Here is a 16,285-nt window from a genome sequence, read left to right as displayed (position 1 = left end):
ACAGTGGGGGGTACTAAGAGCCGCGGTGCGCCCGGAGGCCACCTCCGGCGCCGAGTCCCTCACCCCTACTGGCGCAGGCCGGGGAGGGGGATACTGTCGGTCCCCGGGGGCGGGGCGGGGCCAGCAGCGCCCTGACCCTTGGTTTGCATCACCCGCCCCAGCACTGAAGGAGGGGCGGCACCTTGCTCCCCGCAGTCTCCCCGAGCCCCCAATAGGCACCTGGCGGCACCCACCTCCCTGGGCGCAGGCGTTCGCATCCCTCCCTGCCTCTGTCCTCTTCCCTCTGGGGGCTGCGGGCTGACAGCTGGAGGTCTCTGCTGGGCCTTTAAAGGGCGAGGCAGATGCCTTCCCCATGGAGAGAGGGAGGGGGCCCTTGCGGTGAGGGGCATCACAGGCTGACAGTCCCTGTCAGACCCCTTCCCCGCCCCATGTTTAATAACATGCTTTGCAGGGAAGGGGGGAACAGAACCGTGCTGGGGGTGTGGCTGCCCAGGCATGGCTGGCTGGGGGCCATTTACTGATGGGGAAGCAGAGGCCAAGGTCGCCCAGCCCGGGGCAGGCTGAGCTCCAAGCGAGTACAGACCCTGCAACGGACCCTGGTGGTCTCTGGCTTCCCTGCTGGGAAAAGGGGCTGTGAGGAAGGGGGATGCTCCTACTGGCTATCCTGAGCTTGCGCTGTGGGGACCCCAGGGAAGGGTTGGAAGCTTGGAGCCCTGATCCCAGCACTCCCCAGCTCAACTCAGACCCTGGAGCGGGGGTGGGGGGAGGGTGGGGGGGTGTTACTGCTGGAAATGGATGGATGGGCGTGTGGACCAGCGGCATGTGCGGCTGCGCACGTATGGCCGAGTCAGTGTGTCAGGGCACCTGTAGGGGCGCAGGCAGGGCTCTGCAGGGTCGCATCTGGGTTCTAGGCACCCCACTGCCCACCCCACCCCAGGGACTATATATAAGCCACGGAGTCCTCCTCTCCTCTCTCCAAGGATGGTGCTGAGAACTGAGACTACCTCAGGGCAGATGGGAGGTGGGTTCTTGAGCCCCAGGGGGACCCTCCTGCTACAGCCTACTTGGCTGGCTCCTGTCTGCTCTATGCAATTAGAGAGCCTCACATCTGTGCCTTTCAGGCACACACACACACAGGCTGACTGTGCCTTCCGCACCCAGTTGGAGCTGACTTCAGGGCCTCAGGGCTCAGAAAGAGAAGACTTCCAGGCAGAGGCAGCCTCAGCTGAGCCTCCAAAGCAGATGGAGAGATTGAGAGGTGCTATGCAAGGTCAAGGCTTCCACCTAGTGGCTGTGCCACCTTGGGCACAGACAACTCCAGCTCTCCAGGCCTCAGTCTCCTTGTCTGTAGGATGGGGATAATTGTGGTCCCTGTCTCCTAGCATTGTTATAAGGACAGTGAGAGAGCACACATGAAGCCCAGGCTCTTACTAAGTGCTCAGTAAGCACTAACTAGGATGACTTCCAGAATGCATGGGCCAGGGATGTGAGAGCATCAGATTTGGGGGTTCCTCCTCTCTTCTACTCCGAGTTCCCAGAGAAGGTTGTGGGAACTTTTACAATTACCTGGGTCTCACCTGGATCTCTATATCCACCCCTGCCTGGCCTGGTCTTTGGGCTCTGACTCACAGGGACTGGCATAATAAGTCAGACAAGAAATCCCTCCATGAATTAGCTCAGTTGTCATGGCAACACTGGCCTGCTTTGGAGTAAGATGTATTTTGATTCAGCAAAGTACAGCTGGAGTTTGGGCCATGGGGTGGGGGTTACCCAGCAGTGCTCCTTAGGGTCCCCCAGACTCCAGAGGTATTCCCATGATCCTTGTTCTCATAATCTCCCCATGCTGGCACCATCCCTCCACCCCAGCCCCCACAGTGTGGCCCCAGGCTCTGTCAGCCCCCCATCCCACCTCGAAGGGAGTCTCCTGTTATAAGCACAGGCACTAGCACCCTTAGCTGTTGTCCTTGAGGGAAAGAAAAGACTGCTCTGGAGGGAAAATGCCTGTTTGGGGCTGGTCATCTGCCGGGGGGTGGGCGGTATTCTACCCTTCCTTCAGGCCCAACCTCCCCTTTCCAAATTCCCTGAAGACTACAGGCCAGCGTTCCTGCGCTCTCACCTTGGCCCACTAATAGTTCCTTTCCAGCATCTGGCCAGGAGCTCCTTGCCTTCAGGGAGCTGGGAGGAGACTGCACTGGCCCTGCTTCCTAGGGGGAACTGAGAGGGTGCCTTGCCACTGGAGGCCACAGGGCTCAAGCTACTCTGAGATGAGACCAGAGGAGGCCAGTACCACATCCTTTTAGGGGACAGAAGTGACTCTGTGGCAGTGGCCTATGAGTGGCTTCCATGGTTGGAGGAGCATCTGGTCAGAGAGGTGGAGGGAGGCCATGAGGGTAGGGTGAGAATGGGGATGGGGCCTCTGCAGCCTGGAGTTTGGAGCTGACCTCAAAAGTATAGGTGGTCCCAGGAGAGCAGTTAGAGGGCTGGGGAGATGAGAGATGGGAGAGCCCAAGTCATGTTGGGGAGCGAAGTTTATGTCTTATTACCGATGTGGAATCCGTAGGACTTAGTGCCCTTGCGGAAAGGGAAAGGAAGCTCCTGCGACCTTCATCCTGGTACTTCCTTCCCTCTTTGTCCCTCACCTACCCAGACCCATTCAGCCATGCTCTACTGCAGCTTCATTAGAGTACCTGTCTACAGGGGAAGCAGCCTTTCATGTTCCAGGCATGCTTCAGTTCTGGTACCTTCTTTGGTGCCCAGTGTCTTCCACAGGAATTGGGGGAGTGCTCCAAGACCTCAGGCTTCCCTCTGTCCAATTCCAGCTGTTTTCCCTCTTTGAGGAGACCAGCTATAGTGAGAGGGGTAAGATGACCTTAGCAAGATGTCTCTCCTCATATGGGCAGTGGTCCCTTTCGGGTTGGAGACTCCTCCTCCCCGCTGGTAACCGTGTCACTTCCTGGGCCTTGACCTCCATCCCCTCTAAAATTTCAGCTCCTGCAGGTATAGCCAGATGAGCAGGTGGGCCTGGCTATGGGTTACACTCAGAGCACCTGGCCCTGCTTCCTGGGAGGCCCTGGCTGTGGGAAGAAGAGGGACCCAGCCTAGGAAGTTTTGTGGGAGAAGCTAAGAGCTGGCTACACTGGAACTAAAAAAAGTGGGCGTTAACAAACATTAGAGTTGGGCAGAGTGTTTCAGGGTTGGTGGTTGAGAACGTGGCCCTGGGCACAGTGGGGGGTACTACAGGACAACCAGGTCATGCTCTCTTCAGCTAAATAAGTGACTATGGCAGGCCAGGCTGCATAATTCACAGGGCTCAGTACAACATGAAAACATGGGTGCCTTGTCTAAAAATTAAGAATTTCAAGATGGCAATAGCAGAGCATCCAACTAGATGGGGGTGGGGGATGCAGAGGGCTTGAGTAACTGTGTAGGTCACATGCCTGAAGCTGGCCCTGGAAGGTGGATAGAATGTGTGGGACTAGGATATGACTAGTCTCCAATTTACTGAGCACCCTATATGCTCCTGGCACTATTTCAGCCATGAAGGAGAGAGCAGTGAGCAAAATTGATAAAAACTCTTGTCCTCTTGGAGCTAGCAGTTTAGTGATAGAGATAGACAATAAACGAGATTAATGATCGTGATAGGAGCTAAAGAAAAAAAAATACAACAGATATGGGATGAGGCAGGGTTTACCATTTTAGATGGGGAGACCAGGGAGGCTTCACCAAGCAGGTGACATTTGGATAAAGACCTGAAGGACATGAGGGAAGGAATCATAGGGATAACTAGGGGAAGAATAGCCCACATACATATACACAGCATGTACAAAGTTCCTGTGGCAGGGCAGCCAGTGTGTTAGAGCACCGTGCTGTGACTGGAACAGGTGCTGAGGAATTCAAAGGACTGTATCATGCAGAGTCATTGTCTAGTGAGGCAGGGGCTGTTGGAGAGTCTTCAGGAGAAGAGTAAGGGGATCAGTCTCATGTTCTATAACAGGGTCCCCCTGACCTCAATGGATATGGAGGATTGACTGAAGGGGGGCAAGGAGGAAGCGAGGACGCCAGTGGGAAGGTGATGGCAGTGATTCTTTGAGAGGCACTAGCCTGGTTCTGGGTGGTGACAATGGCAGTAGTGAGAAATGGTAGGGTCCTGAGTATGCTTTGAGAGTGTCTTGAAGGTAGAGCCAATAGGATTTACCAATAGAAAAGATTTAAGATAGTCAAGAGGGGACCCAAGCCTGACTTCAAGGTTTTGGCCTGGACCACTGAGGGGAAGGGTGGCATTGCTGCTGATATAGATGGACTTCAGTGCCAGCGAAGTGTCTGAGCAGAGGGGGAGGGGCGGAGAGTGGAAATGCTTCTTTCTTGAGCCTAAACTGCTAGAAGGAAGTCCCCCTTGCTGGAGGGTGGGGGTGGGGTTCCTATAGAGGTAATATTAGTCATCACCACTTACTGAGCTGACTGACTCTGTGCCAGACCCTTCGTGCTTTATGTCTGGGAACATCTTTAGGTCTAAGAGGCCAACCTGGTAGTCTCTTTCAAGCTCAGGGCCAAGGCCATAGGACTAGTAAGGGGCAGAGAGAAGATTCAAATTTGGGCCCATCTGACTTCATGGGCTTTGTGGGCCATTGGGGGACACACATTCTGCAGTGAATGGCCCTGCAGCAGCCCCTCTATGACTTGACTCCCTCAGTTCTCTGCCCTTGGGCCCCCCGCCCCCATCCCTGTACTGGGCCTGGACAAAGGGGCTTCTGTCCTGCCAGCCCCTCCCTCACAGAGCAACTGACCCACAAATGGGTTATGTAACCATGGCCTAGACAGGCAGGGGCTTGGCCCAGGTCCGGCTGGACCTGAGCCCACAGGGAGGGCATCGGTGGGCTCCCCTCCTCTGGCAGGCAGCTGGTGGGGGCCAGGACCAGGGAGGCCCCAAGTGAGCCCCAAAGGGGAAGTTTGAGCCCCTTGGGCTTTAGGCAGCTGACCCTTGGGCCTGAGTGTGCCCCTGTGGATGAGGTAGCCATTCTTGTGTGGTCACTCAGAGGCACTGGCCTACTCACTTTCCTCCCTTTCCTGCCTTGCTGTGTGGGGCTCATCTATATTGGCCAGGCCCAGGGCTAGGAGGGAGGGAAGGCTGCATCCTGGAAATGCAGATCTTACCCCCAGAGATACCCCCATTTCCGGGTGTCCCAGCCTTCCCAGGCCACCCCCAGCCCATCTGGGTTCTTCTGAGAGACAGATTGGTCCGGCTCTCTCCCTCCCACCATCAGCAGGTGCTCAGCCAGAGTCCCAAGGGAGGGGGTACACGTGCACGTGTGCGCCTGTGTGTGTGCACAGCCCTGGCTTTTGTGCCCAGGCAGGGACAAGCCTGGAAACTCTGGCTCTGTGAACCTGCCAACATCTTAATTTAGTGGGAAACCAAGGTCCAAAAGCTGGTACCTGTAGCTGAGTGCAGGGAACAGAGTCGAATGAATGAATGAATGTTTCTAGACTAAAGACCTAGATAGCTTTGGCTCTTAGCTTGCCAGGGAGCCAGTTAGCACCCTCTGCCTGTTCTTAGGCTGCTTAGAGGGGGCTGGGACCCAGGCAGGCTGAAGGAGGGGCTGGACAGAGCCTTCCTCACCGTGTCTCATTCCTACTCCCAGAGCTCCTGGGCTCCACCAAGAAGATCAATGTCAACTTCCAGGACCCAGATGGGTGAGTTCTAAGCCAGAGACTGCCAGTCTAGGATGGGGGCTGGGGGCTCCTGGGGAAGGCCTGGTGCCCTGGTCCTTACCCAAATGTTTGTTACCTGCCCCAGCTTCTCTGCCCTGCACCACGCGGCCCTGAATGGCAACACAGAATTGATCACCCTGCTGCTGGAAGCCCAGGCTGCTGTGGACATCAAAGACAACAAAGGCAAGGCCTGTCAGGGACTCAGAGCCAGGGGCAGGGAGTTGAAGTCAGGGGTCCCCAGAGAACTGGATGGTCCCTTGATTAAGGTCTCTGCCCAAAGTCTCAGGCTGGGTCTAGGCAGGGCCTCATGGGATCCATGACCTGGAGGTCAGGGTGGGCTCAGAGTCAGAAGCCAGCTTCCAACAGCCCCTGCCTGCCATCAGGCATGCGGCCATTGCACTATGCGGCCTGGCAGGGCCGGAAGGAACCCATGAAACTGGTGTTAAAGGCGGGCTCGGCAGTGAACATCCCATCGGATGAGGGCCATATCCCCCTCCACCTGGCAGCCCAGCATGGTCACTACGATGTGGTAAGGCCCACCTCAAGGGTGGCAGGGTGCCTGGAGTGGTGTAAGCTCAACAGACGCCCTGGGCCTGACTGCATTCTGTGGGCCCTGCAGTCTGAGATGCTGCTCCAGCACCAGTCCAACCCATGTATGGTGGACAACTCGGGGAAGACGCCCCTGGACCTGGCCTGTGAGTTCGGCCGTGTTGGGGTAAGTCTCCTGGGAGATGACCAGCACTCTGTCTGCTCCGTCTTCCTCTTCTGAGGCTGGAGTCAGAGACAGACCTGCAACCCCCTGCCCCATTTCTATGCCCCCTTATTTTGACCCCTCCGTCAAGGTGGTCCAGCTACTCCTAAGCAGCAACATGTGCGCAGCCTTGCTGGAGCCCCGGCCAGGGGACACCACTGACCCCAATGGCACTAGTCCCTTGCACCTGGCAGCCAAGAACGGCCACATTGACATCATCAGGTATGGTCATATGGCGGTAGGGGGAGGAGAACCCAGCTCGGGGGTCCTGCTCCTGGCTTGGTGATAAGACAGGAACAGCCAGGGAGCCGTGGGCATGTGATCAGGCCTCTGGATGCCAGGGATGCCTCCAGCTGCCCACATAAAGGATGCACTGGAGAGGGCTGGGGACGGGGCATCCATGGGCCCACAGCCTAGGCTCTATCATAGATAGCCCTGACACTTACGGACATGCTTAACTTCTCTGAGCCTCTGTTCCTCCATCCATAAAGTGGGCATCTCAGCAGTGCCTGTGTTGAGATGAGACGAGATAACCGCTGTGAAGGGTTAGCAAGGGCAGGCACTTCCACAAGTGTTTGGTCACTGTCAGGTACCATGTTATCAGGGAGGCGGGCAGGGCTGGCTCATCCTCAAACCCTTGGAAATTGGGGCTCAGCTTTGGGGTGCTGGGACAGAGGGCTCCTGCTGTAGGCCCTGCCTGCTCCCCCTGCCTTCCTGTCAGACTCCTCCTCCAAGCTGGCATTGACATTAACCGCCAGACCAAGTCCGGCACAGCCCTCCACGAGGCCGCACTCTGCGGGAAGACAGAAGTGGTTCGGCTGCTGCTGGACGTGAGTTGAGGGCACAGGGGCAGCTGGGGCCGAGTGGGCGCATGAGGACTCCTGACAGGTCTCACCCCTTGGCACATGCAGAATGGAATCAACGCCCACGTGAGGAACACCTACAGCCAGACAGCCCTGGATATCGTGCACCAGTTTACCACATCCCAGGCCAGCAAGGAGATCAAGCAGCTGCTACGAGGTGGGCCTGAGTTGCGCAGGGGGCCTGGAGTGGGACTTGGGCCAGGCTGGTTCACAGGACCGGGGATTCTACCTCTTTTGTCCCCAGAGGCCTCTGCGGCTCTGCAGGTCCGGGCGACCAAGGATTACTGCAACAATTATGATCTGACCAGCCTCAATGTGAAAGCTGGGGATATCATCACAGTAAGGATGGCCTGGATTCAGGGATGGGTGGGATCTGGGATGCTCACCCCACAACGCTCCCCACAGTAATCAGGAAGTCTCAGGGTGTGGGCAGGAAGCCAAGGCCACCCACTTGCTTGACCTGGAAGTCTCCCTAAGTGTGCTCCCTCCACCTCATCTGGCCAGGTCCTTGAGCAGCATCCAGATGGCCGATGGAAGGGCTGTATCCATGACAACCGGACGGGCAATGACCGAGTGGGCTATTTCCCGTCCTCCCTGGGAGAGGCCATTGTCAAGCGAGCAGGCAAGTCCCATCCAGGCCTGGGCTCACGGGCCAGAAGGAAGCAAGTGCACCCATGTTGGGTGGCAGGGCAAGGACCAAATGCTAGCCATTGCTAGGTGCGGGATCCAGAGTGGTATCCAGCAGTGTGTCCTACCAGTGGTCTCCTCATCAGTGTCCTTATGCCATTCTTTCATTTATTCAACAGACATTGTATACTGAGCACTAGGAATAGATGACCCAGATGGACACCATTTCTGTTCTTAAGGAGCTTGCCCCCTGGGAGGGAGGGGAGCAAGGGACAGTGATGTAAACACGGAAGGAAGTGTACCAACCAATGACACAGATGACATGCTTTAGGCAGTGTGGTCAGAGAAGGCCTTGAGAAATGGGAGGGACCAGCAGGGACCATAGGCAGAGCAATCTAGACAGTGGAACCACATGTGCAAAGGCATGGAAACAGGAAAGAATGTGATATATAACTATGGCCATGCCATCCTGGACACGTCCGATCCCGTTGATCTCAGAAGCTAAGCAGAGTAGGGCCTGGTTAGTACTTGGATGGGAGACCACCTAGGAAGACCGGGTGCTGTAGGCGTAAAAAAAAAAAAAAAAAAGAATGTGACATATGTAAGTTACCAAAGGAGGCCCAGTATGGCTGGCACAGAGTGAAGAAGAGGGAGAAGGGCATGGCCATGGCCACAGGGCCATAGTTTTAGACAGGAGACTGGTGAGATCACAAAGATGGACAGATGGCGTGAAAGAGCAGGATGGAGTCCAGTTAGGAGGTGTAGACAGCCTACCCATAGTAATCTAGTTCCCTTGGGTGGGCAGCCTGGCCCCAGGCTCCTGGGTGCCTCTTTCCTCTCCCCTGTTCCTCTAGCACAGAGGAGTTTGCTCTCTCTAGCAATCTGCACCAACTCCTGCCTCCCCTACAGTGGCCACTGGTAGGGCAACCACTGAATTGGGCCCCTCTCTGCCACACTCCTGCTTTCAAATGTCTGGGGTGGGGAGGGGTCTTCTGAGGGTCTCTCAGCTCCTTAGAGATAGCCAAGGCAGAGGGAGGCTATGGTGCTGACCTCCGAAGTGTGCATGTGTTGGGCCTCTGCTCTGCCCAGGCTCAGGGGCTAGGCCAGAGGATGCCCTCCTCTCGATGTCAAGCCCCCAGGCTGGGTTGGTCCAGGACTTAGGGAGGCTATACTCTGCCCACAGGTTCCCGAGCAGGCACTGAACCAAGCCCACCCCAGGGAGGCAGCACATCGGGACCCTCTGCACCCCCTGAAGAGATCTGGGTGCTGAGGAAGCCTTTTGCAGGTAGGTGGGGGGCTTCTGGAAGGCCAGAATGGCAGCACTTCTGCAATGCAGCCTCCAAGCCAGGCAGGGCCAGCACCAGCTGATGTTCCTTTGTGCTAGCAGGTGGGGACCGCAGTGGCAGCTTGAGCAGTGTGGCTGGTGGCCGGAGCAGTGGGGGCCACACCCTGCATGCAGGCTCTGAAGGGGTCAAGGTAGGTGTGGTGGTGGCAGGGCTGGGGTGGCCTGGGTCCAGAGCAGCACTGGCCAGCCGGCCTGTCTGGGTTGCAGCTCTTGGCAACAGTGCTTTCCCAGAAGTCTGTCTCCGAGTCCAGCCCTGGGGACAGTCCCATCAAGCCTCCAGAGGGCTCCACAGGTAAGAGCAAGGACGTAGCACTGCTGGCCTGGCAGGGAGGTGGCCCCTGAGCGGCCCTTGCCCCACCCTGCCCTCTTGTCCCCAGGTGCAGCCCGGTCCCAGCCTCCAGTGGCCCATGCTGGGCAGGTCTATGCGGAGCAGCCACCCAAGAAGCTGGAGCTGGCGTCGGAAGGCAAGGTACAGGGCCTGGGGCAGATGCATGGAGGGGCGCCCTGGGTAGCCTGCCTGGCCTGGCCACAGTACAGCTGGGTGCCCTTGACAGGCCAGCCCGGTCCTTCTGTCTGTCTGTCAGTTTGTGTGTAGGTGTTGTCTATTGTGTGGGCTGTGTATGTGAGCTAATGTGTCTAAGAAATGTGACATGGGTGTGAGGTGAACAGGGGTATGCATACGTGTGGGTGGTATGACTGCGAGGCGGGCACGTGTGCCTGTGTGTGTGCATGTGAAAGGGCATGGGTGTGAAATGAGACAAGGTGTGTGCATGAGTGAAATGGGTCCTGTGTGCATGACCCGTGTGCTGGTGAAGGCATGAGCTGCTGGCTGAGTCCTATATACTTCTGGATAGAGCCCACTTTCCAGGGAGTGAGCAGCAGCACTGAGGCCCCATTCCCAAAGCCCCTCCCATGGGGCCACACTGCAGGGTGTCCCTGGTGCAGGATTGAGGGGAGGGGGAAGTCAGGGCAGCTGGACCCTCTTGGTGGAGATCACGGAAGGAGGCTGCAATGCTGGGCGATGCTCAAGACGGCGGCATCCAGGACCACAGAGTGAGGAGGGAGCACTGGTGCCAGGCTGACCTAGCCACAGAAGGACCAGCGGACACCAGACTGAGCTTGCACAGAGAAGGAGGCACCTCAGTGGCTGGGTGCGAGCCTGGCGGGTGGGTGGGTGGTTGGGCGGGCCTGCAGCGGGTGCCTTGTGTCTTCCAGAGCGCTGAGGCTGTTAGCCAGTGGCTCGCCACGTTCCAGCTACAGCTGTATGCACCCAATTTCCTCAGCGCTGGCTATGACCTGCCCACCATCAGCCGTATGACCCCTGAGGTAAGCTCCCTGAAGGCTGGCCGCCAGCCATGATCCAGAAATAGGCCCCCAGCCTCCAGCTAAAGGGCCTCTCCTCTACTTAGGACCTCACAGCCATTGGGGTCACCAAGCCAGGCCATCGGAAGAAGATCACGGCAGAGATCAGCAGCCTGAGCATTCCTGACTGGCTGCCTGAACACAAACCCGTAAGGCCCTCTGCGCCCTGGTGGCCAGGCCCCGGATGGGCAGACAGACAGACTGACTCCCTGGCTACAGCCCTCCCTGTCCTCCGGCGCTCCAGTGAGAGGAGAGCAGAGGATGTCCCCCAACAGTGACCAGCCTGGATGGCCTCTGTCCATCACAGGCACTGAGGCCAGCCTCCCTAAGGCAGGGAGATAATCCGTGAGGGCCTTCAGGGTGAGGGGAGAGTTTCCCATCTTCACTACATGCTTTTGCAAAGACCTCCTCCACACTCAGGCAGCACACAGGGACACCTGGCACCTCTGCAATGCTGTTCATTGCATACCCACTCAGACACCACAGAGGGGCCCACATTGATGAGATGTGTTTGCACAGACCCAGGTACATGTGGGGAAGATGTGTGTGAGCATGATTCATGTACACAGACAGCACACATACCCTAAATATATTCAAGGTGCCCATTGATGACTGCATGCACACACCCACACATCCAACTGCATGTGCTGGCTACACTGACGGCTGACACCTACACCGACCCCAGGCCACACTGTTACACTAGGCACCCAGGTGGTGGGACAGATTCTGAGCCAGGACAAGGTGGCCCCAGGGCCTGTTGCATCAATGTTGCCTCTCTGGTCCTCTTGCCAAGCTGTGGTTCCCCATCCATCAATGGGGGAGATGCCATGGCCACCAAAAGCCCCCAGGGCTGTGCGTCGAGGACAGGCCAGTTCATGCTCATCCACCCTGCTTTGCCCCCTTCAGTCAGCAGCTCAGAGGTCCTCCTAGCAAGAATGTCTGGGCCTCACTTAGCTTTATGAACCTAAGGGGTGACCAAGTATGTTGTGTGTTGGTGCGTTACTGATGTCCAGCTGGGAGTGTGGACAGGTGGATGCCATTCAGGAAGCCACTGGGAGGTTCTGGGTGAAGACCATCATGGGTATTTGCACACACGTGTGATGTGGACATGTGACTTTGCCTGATGCAAGTGGGGAAATGGTGAGAGGGTGTGAGCGTGACACAGAGGGGTGTCAGTGCCCGTGTATGGCTGGGATGCAGGATGTGCGTGTACATGTATATCTGTTTGATGATGCTGTGTCTGTCCATGACGTGTGGGATGTGTCTACCGGGTGTTGTCTCCATGGCTGCCTGTGCAGGCGAGGAAGTGCTTTCTTCCCTCTCCCCCAAACTGTTCTGAGGATAAGGTCGCCCCATGTGTGTGTGTGTGTGTTTTCATGTGTGTATGAGCTGGCCTGGGGCTTCTGTCTCCAAAGCTGACACCTCTGGCCTGTCATTTTGTCCTATGTTTCTCTGTGCCGGGCTGGCCCAATGCCCCTCGCCTGGCAGATTCAAGCAGCAGGCAGGCTGTGAGCAGCCAACTCTGGCTGCCCTCTGTGTCCCCTGCCCCATAGGCTAACCTGGCCGTGTGGCTGTCCATGATCGGCCTAGCCCAGTATTATAAGGTACTGGTGGACAACGGCTACGAGAACATTGACTTCATCACTGACATCACCTGGGAGGACCTGCAGGAGATTGGAATCACCAAGCTGGGTGAGGCCCCGGCCCCCATCGCCTCCTGGTCCTTGCCACCCTCCCTGGCCTTACTTGCTCCGTGCCCCTCTCAGGACACCAGAAGAAGCTGATGCTGGCAGTGAGGAAACTGGCAGAGCTGCAGAAGGCAGAGTACGCCAAGTATGAGGGGGGACCCCTGCGCCGGAAGGCACCACAGTCACTTGAAGTGATGGCTATTGAGTCGCCGCCCCCACCTGAGCCTGCCCCAGCTGACTGCCAGTCTCCTAAGATGACCACCTTCCAGGACAGCGAGCTCAGTGGTGAGCTACAGGCTGCCATGACTGGCCCAGCAGAAGGGGCTGCCACCGCCACTGCTGAAAAACCCTCCAACCACCTGCCGCCCACCCCAAGGGCTTCCATGCGTCAGGAGCCCAGCCTGGGTGGGCGGGCACGGCACATGAGCAGCTCTCAGGAGCTGTTGGGTGATGGACCCCCTGGGCCTGGCAGCCCCATGTCACGAAGCCAGGAGTACCTGCTGGATGAGGGGGCAGCCCCTGGCACTCCACCCAAGGAGGCTCGGCCCAGCCGCCACGGCCACAGTGTCAAACGGGCCAGTGTGCCCCCAGTACCCGGCAAGCCACGACAGGTCCTTCCAACAGGTGCCAGCCCCTTTACGCCCCCCCAGACTCCCACTAAAGCCCGGCCAGGTTCCCCCCAGGCCCCAGGGGGGACTCATGGTCCAGCCCCAGCCACGGCCAAGGTGAAGCCCACCCCGCAGTTGCTGCCACCAACAGAACGACCCATGTCACCCCGCTCGCTGCCTCAGTCACCTACACACCGTGGCTTTGCCTATGTGCTGCCCCAGCCCGTGGAAAGTGAGTCAGGGCCAGCTGCTCCGGGGCCTGTACCTGCACCTGTGCCCACACCTGTGCCCATGCTATGCCTGCCCCCTGAGGCCGATGTGGAGCCAGGGCGGCCCAAGAAGCGCGCCCACAGCCTGAATCGTTATGCAGCATCTGACAGTGAGCCAGAGCGTGACGAGCTGCTGGTCCCAGCTGCTGTGGGGCCCTATGCCACAGTCCAGCGGCGTGTGGGCCGAAGCCACTCTGTGCGGGCACCTGCCAACGCTGACAAGAATGTCAACCGCAGCCAGTCCTTCGCTGTGCGGCCCCGAAAGAAGGGGCCCCCACCACCCCCACCGAAGCGCTCTAGCTCAGCCATGGCCAGTGCCAACTTGGCTGATGAGTCGGCACCAGATGCTGAGACTGAGGGGTCTGGGACCGAGAATGGCCGGCTGGGGGTCCGGGCACAACGCCGGCGGGCTAGTGACCTGGCTGGTAGTGTGGACACGGGCAGTGCCGGCAGTGTGAAGAGCATTGCAGCCATGCTTGAACTGTCATCCATTGGGGGTGGGGGCCGGGCAGCCCGTAGGCCCCCTGAGGGACACCCCACACCTCGCCCTGCCAGCCCAGAGCCAGGCCGGGTAGCCACAGCGTTGGCCTCAGTGAAGCACAAGGAGGCCATTGGGCCTGATGGTGAGGTGGTAAACCGGCGCCGTACGCTCAGTGGGCCCGTCACAGGACTTCTGGCCACTGCCCGCCGAGGGCCTGGGGAACCAGTGGGGCCTGCAGATCACAGCCACTTTGTGGAGGAAGGCACCGCCCGGCAGCGGCCCCGAGGTCCAGCCAAAGGTGAGGCGAGTGGGGAGGGCCCGCCCCTGGCCCGGGTGGAAGCCAGTGCCACACTCAAGAGGCGCATCCGAGCCAAGCAGAGCCAGCAGGAGAACATCAAGTTCATCCTGACTGAGTCCGACACAGTCAAGCGCCGGCCCAAGGCCAAGGAGCGGGAGGCAGGTCTCGAGCCACCCCCACCACTGTCTGTGTACCAGAATGGCACAGGCACTGTGCGCCGCCGACCAGCCTCTGAGCAGGCTGGGCCCCTGGAGCTGCCCCCACCACCACCACCCACCGAGCCCCCTCCCTCCGACCTGATGCACTTGCCCCCACTGCCCCCACCAGACAGTGATGCCCGGAAGCCAGCCAAGCCACCTGTCTCTCCCAAGCCTGTCCTGGCTCAGCCGGTGCCGAAGATCCACGGGTCGCCCACACCTGCCTCCAAGAAGGTGCCACTGCCAGGTCCCAGCAGTCCAGGTAGGTGAGGGAGCTAGCTGGGGAAGGGCCTCCACCCTACTTCCCCACTCCAAAGTCTGAGAGGATTTGATGGGAGCCAGGTAGAGTGGGGTGGGAAAGTGTCCTCAGGCCCTTTCATCCATCCATCCACCCATAGGACAACTCTGTCAGCCCAGAGTTGGGAGGATGGTGGCTAGTCCTCACGTTGCTCAGTGAAGGCGGCACAGAACCCCATAAATAGTAACACCAGTAGAGGGAGAACTCTGACCCAGCCGAGTGACCCCAGCACAGGAAGGAGAGGAAAGCATTCCAGGCAGACAGATCAGAGATGCAAAGGCCCTGTGGCAGTCAAGCAACGGAAGGGCCAATGGCTGCAGCAGTTACACCTGGAGGGGGATAAAGGTGGGGCACACAGGGCAGGGTTTGAAAAGGTTTGCACGGGAAAGCGCGCCCCTTGGCGGTCGCGGATAACTTGGGGCAGGGGCGGGGCGGAGGGGCAGCGAGGGCTGCGGCCGGAACCCACAGCAGTGCTGAGGGCTGTATCTCGGTTCCTGGGTGCTTGACGGAGAGCTGCGGCAGGGCTTGTGCCAGCATGGTCAGTGCGGCCTCCCACTGCCGTGCGAATCTCCTCCTCTCCGCAGAGGTGAAGCGTGCCCACAGCACGCCGCCGCCTGTGTCTCCCAAGCCGCCGCCGCCGCCCACGGCGCCCAAACCGGTCAAGGTCGCGGCAGGGCTACCGTCAGGCAGCGCCAGCCCGTCGCCCACGCCCACGCCCTCGCCGGCGCGTCAGCCGCCAGCCGCCCTTGCCAAGCCAGCTAGCACACCGCCCTCGCTGAGCTCCAGCCCCGCCAAGCCCCCGTCCCCCAGCGCGCCCGCGCTGCATGTGCCCGCCAAACCACCGCGCGCCTCTGCCGCCGCCGCCGCCGCCGCCACCGCCGCCACCGCCGCCGCCGTGTCCCCCGCTGCGCCTGACGGCGCCTCGCCTGTAGACAGCGCCCGGCAGAAGCTGGAGGAGACAAGCGCGTGCCTGGCGGCGGCGCTGCAAGCTGTAGAAGAAAAGATACGGCAGGAAGACACGCAAGGCCTACGGTAGGTGCAGGGTGGGGTCTGGCGTGGGTGTGGAAAGGGACTGGGCGTGTACTTCTGAAGATGCTGTGCGTGGGCTGAGGCGGAGTCCTGCAGGAAGGAGCGTGACCGATACTTTTGGGTTGTAGGCTCAGGTCTGACCCTTACTGTGAGGGGTGGGGTCCAACGTGGTAGGTGTCTGCCAGCCCATGCAAACTCATAGGCGGCTGTGCTCCGTTTAGGGTAGTGTGAGAGGCGTGGCCAATATCTTGGGGGTGTGATCTGAAGCTGTCTCCTCTCTACACTACCTGTGCCGGCAGACATGGGCAGGGTTTACACTCCACCCTAGGTCGCTCTGAGGCTGATATGCACAGACTGGAATCGAGGGCGGGGCGGGGCCCATACCTCGGGGGCGTGGTCTTCTGATGGCCACGCCCACACAGTTTGCTTAAGCTGGGCATGGCCCCCGGTAGGGTGGGGCTTAGAGCGAGATCCGGGTGGGTGTTCTTTGCTGGCCCCACCCATCCCACCCCACTCACGATGCGCCCGCCCCCAGCCCCTCGGCCGCGGAAGAGAAGAGCACGGGCAGCATCCTGGACGACATCGGCAGCATGTTCGATGATCTGGCGGACCAGCTGGACGCCATGCTGGAGTGACGCGGCCCATGTTGGGTCCGCTCAGGCTCTGGCCCGCACACTGACCTTTACCTCAGGATGGGCACCTCTGGGCGAGGCGCAAGCGAACAGGGCGGCGGGCGCAGGCGGGGGCGGGGGGGCAGGGCAGG

General features: G+C 59.2%; 1 protein-coding gene and 1 pseudogene across 3 annotated transcripts in view; both read left to right on the top strand.

The window, feature by feature from the left end:
- The window catches only part of CASKIN1 (CASK interacting protein 1), a 24,704-nt gene extending 8,419 nt beyond the window's left edge, over window positions 1-16,285 (top strand). Inside the window, exons 3-22 of one of the 3 annotated variants that reach the window (XM_023521432.1) lie at window positions 5,637-5,688; window positions 5,792-5,889; window positions 6,090-6,235; window positions 6,326-6,421; window positions 6,549-6,679; window positions 7,179-7,287; window positions 7,369-7,477; window positions 7,565-7,659; window positions 7,825-7,942; window positions 9,131-9,232; window positions 9,335-9,423; window positions 9,500-9,584; window positions 9,670-9,761; window positions 10,508-10,618; window positions 10,702-10,803; window positions 12,208-12,346; window positions 12,421-13,998; window positions 14,326-14,457; window positions 15,078-15,525; window positions 16,058-16,285. In XM_023521432.1, coding sequence (XP_023377200.1) covers window positions 6,092-6,235; window positions 6,326-6,421; window positions 6,549-6,679; window positions 7,179-7,287; window positions 7,369-7,477; window positions 7,565-7,659; window positions 7,825-7,942; window positions 9,131-9,232; window positions 9,335-9,423; window positions 9,500-9,584; window positions 9,670-9,761; window positions 10,508-10,618; window positions 10,702-10,803; window positions 12,208-12,346; window positions 12,421-13,998; window positions 14,326-14,457; window positions 15,078-15,525; window positions 16,058-16,157 — 3,780 coding nt within the window. In that variant the 5' untranslated portion in view covers window positions 5,637-5,688; window positions 5,792-5,889; window positions 6,090-6,091 and the 3' untranslated portion in view covers window positions 16,158-16,285. Of the gene's footprint in view, window positions 1-5,636; window positions 5,689-5,791; window positions 5,890-6,089; window positions 6,236-6,325; window positions 6,422-6,548; window positions 6,680-7,178; window positions 7,288-7,368; window positions 7,478-7,564; window positions 7,660-7,824; window positions 7,943-9,130; window positions 9,233-9,334; window positions 9,424-9,499; window positions 9,585-9,669; window positions 9,762-10,507; window positions 10,619-10,701; window positions 10,804-12,207; window positions 12,347-12,420; window positions 14,458-15,077; window positions 15,526-16,057 lie in introns of all 3 variants that reach the window. The other 2 variants (XM_011376927.2, XM_011376928.2) reach the window with 2 other exon arrangements.
- On the top strand, window positions 8,399-8,516 carry LOC111730234 (annotated as a pseudogene).

Source organism: Pteropus vampyrus, unplaced genomic scaffold, assembly GCF_000151845.1.
Source record: "Pteropus vampyrus isolate Shadow unplaced genomic scaffold, Pvam_2.0 Scaffold303, whole genome shotgun sequence".
Classification (NCBI taxonomy): domain Eukaryota; kingdom Metazoa; phylum Chordata; class Mammalia; order Chiroptera; family Pteropodidae; genus Pteropus; species Pteropus vampyrus.
The sequence above is the reverse complement of the archived record's forward strand: the minus strand, read 5'-3'. Positions and strand labels throughout refer to the sequence as shown.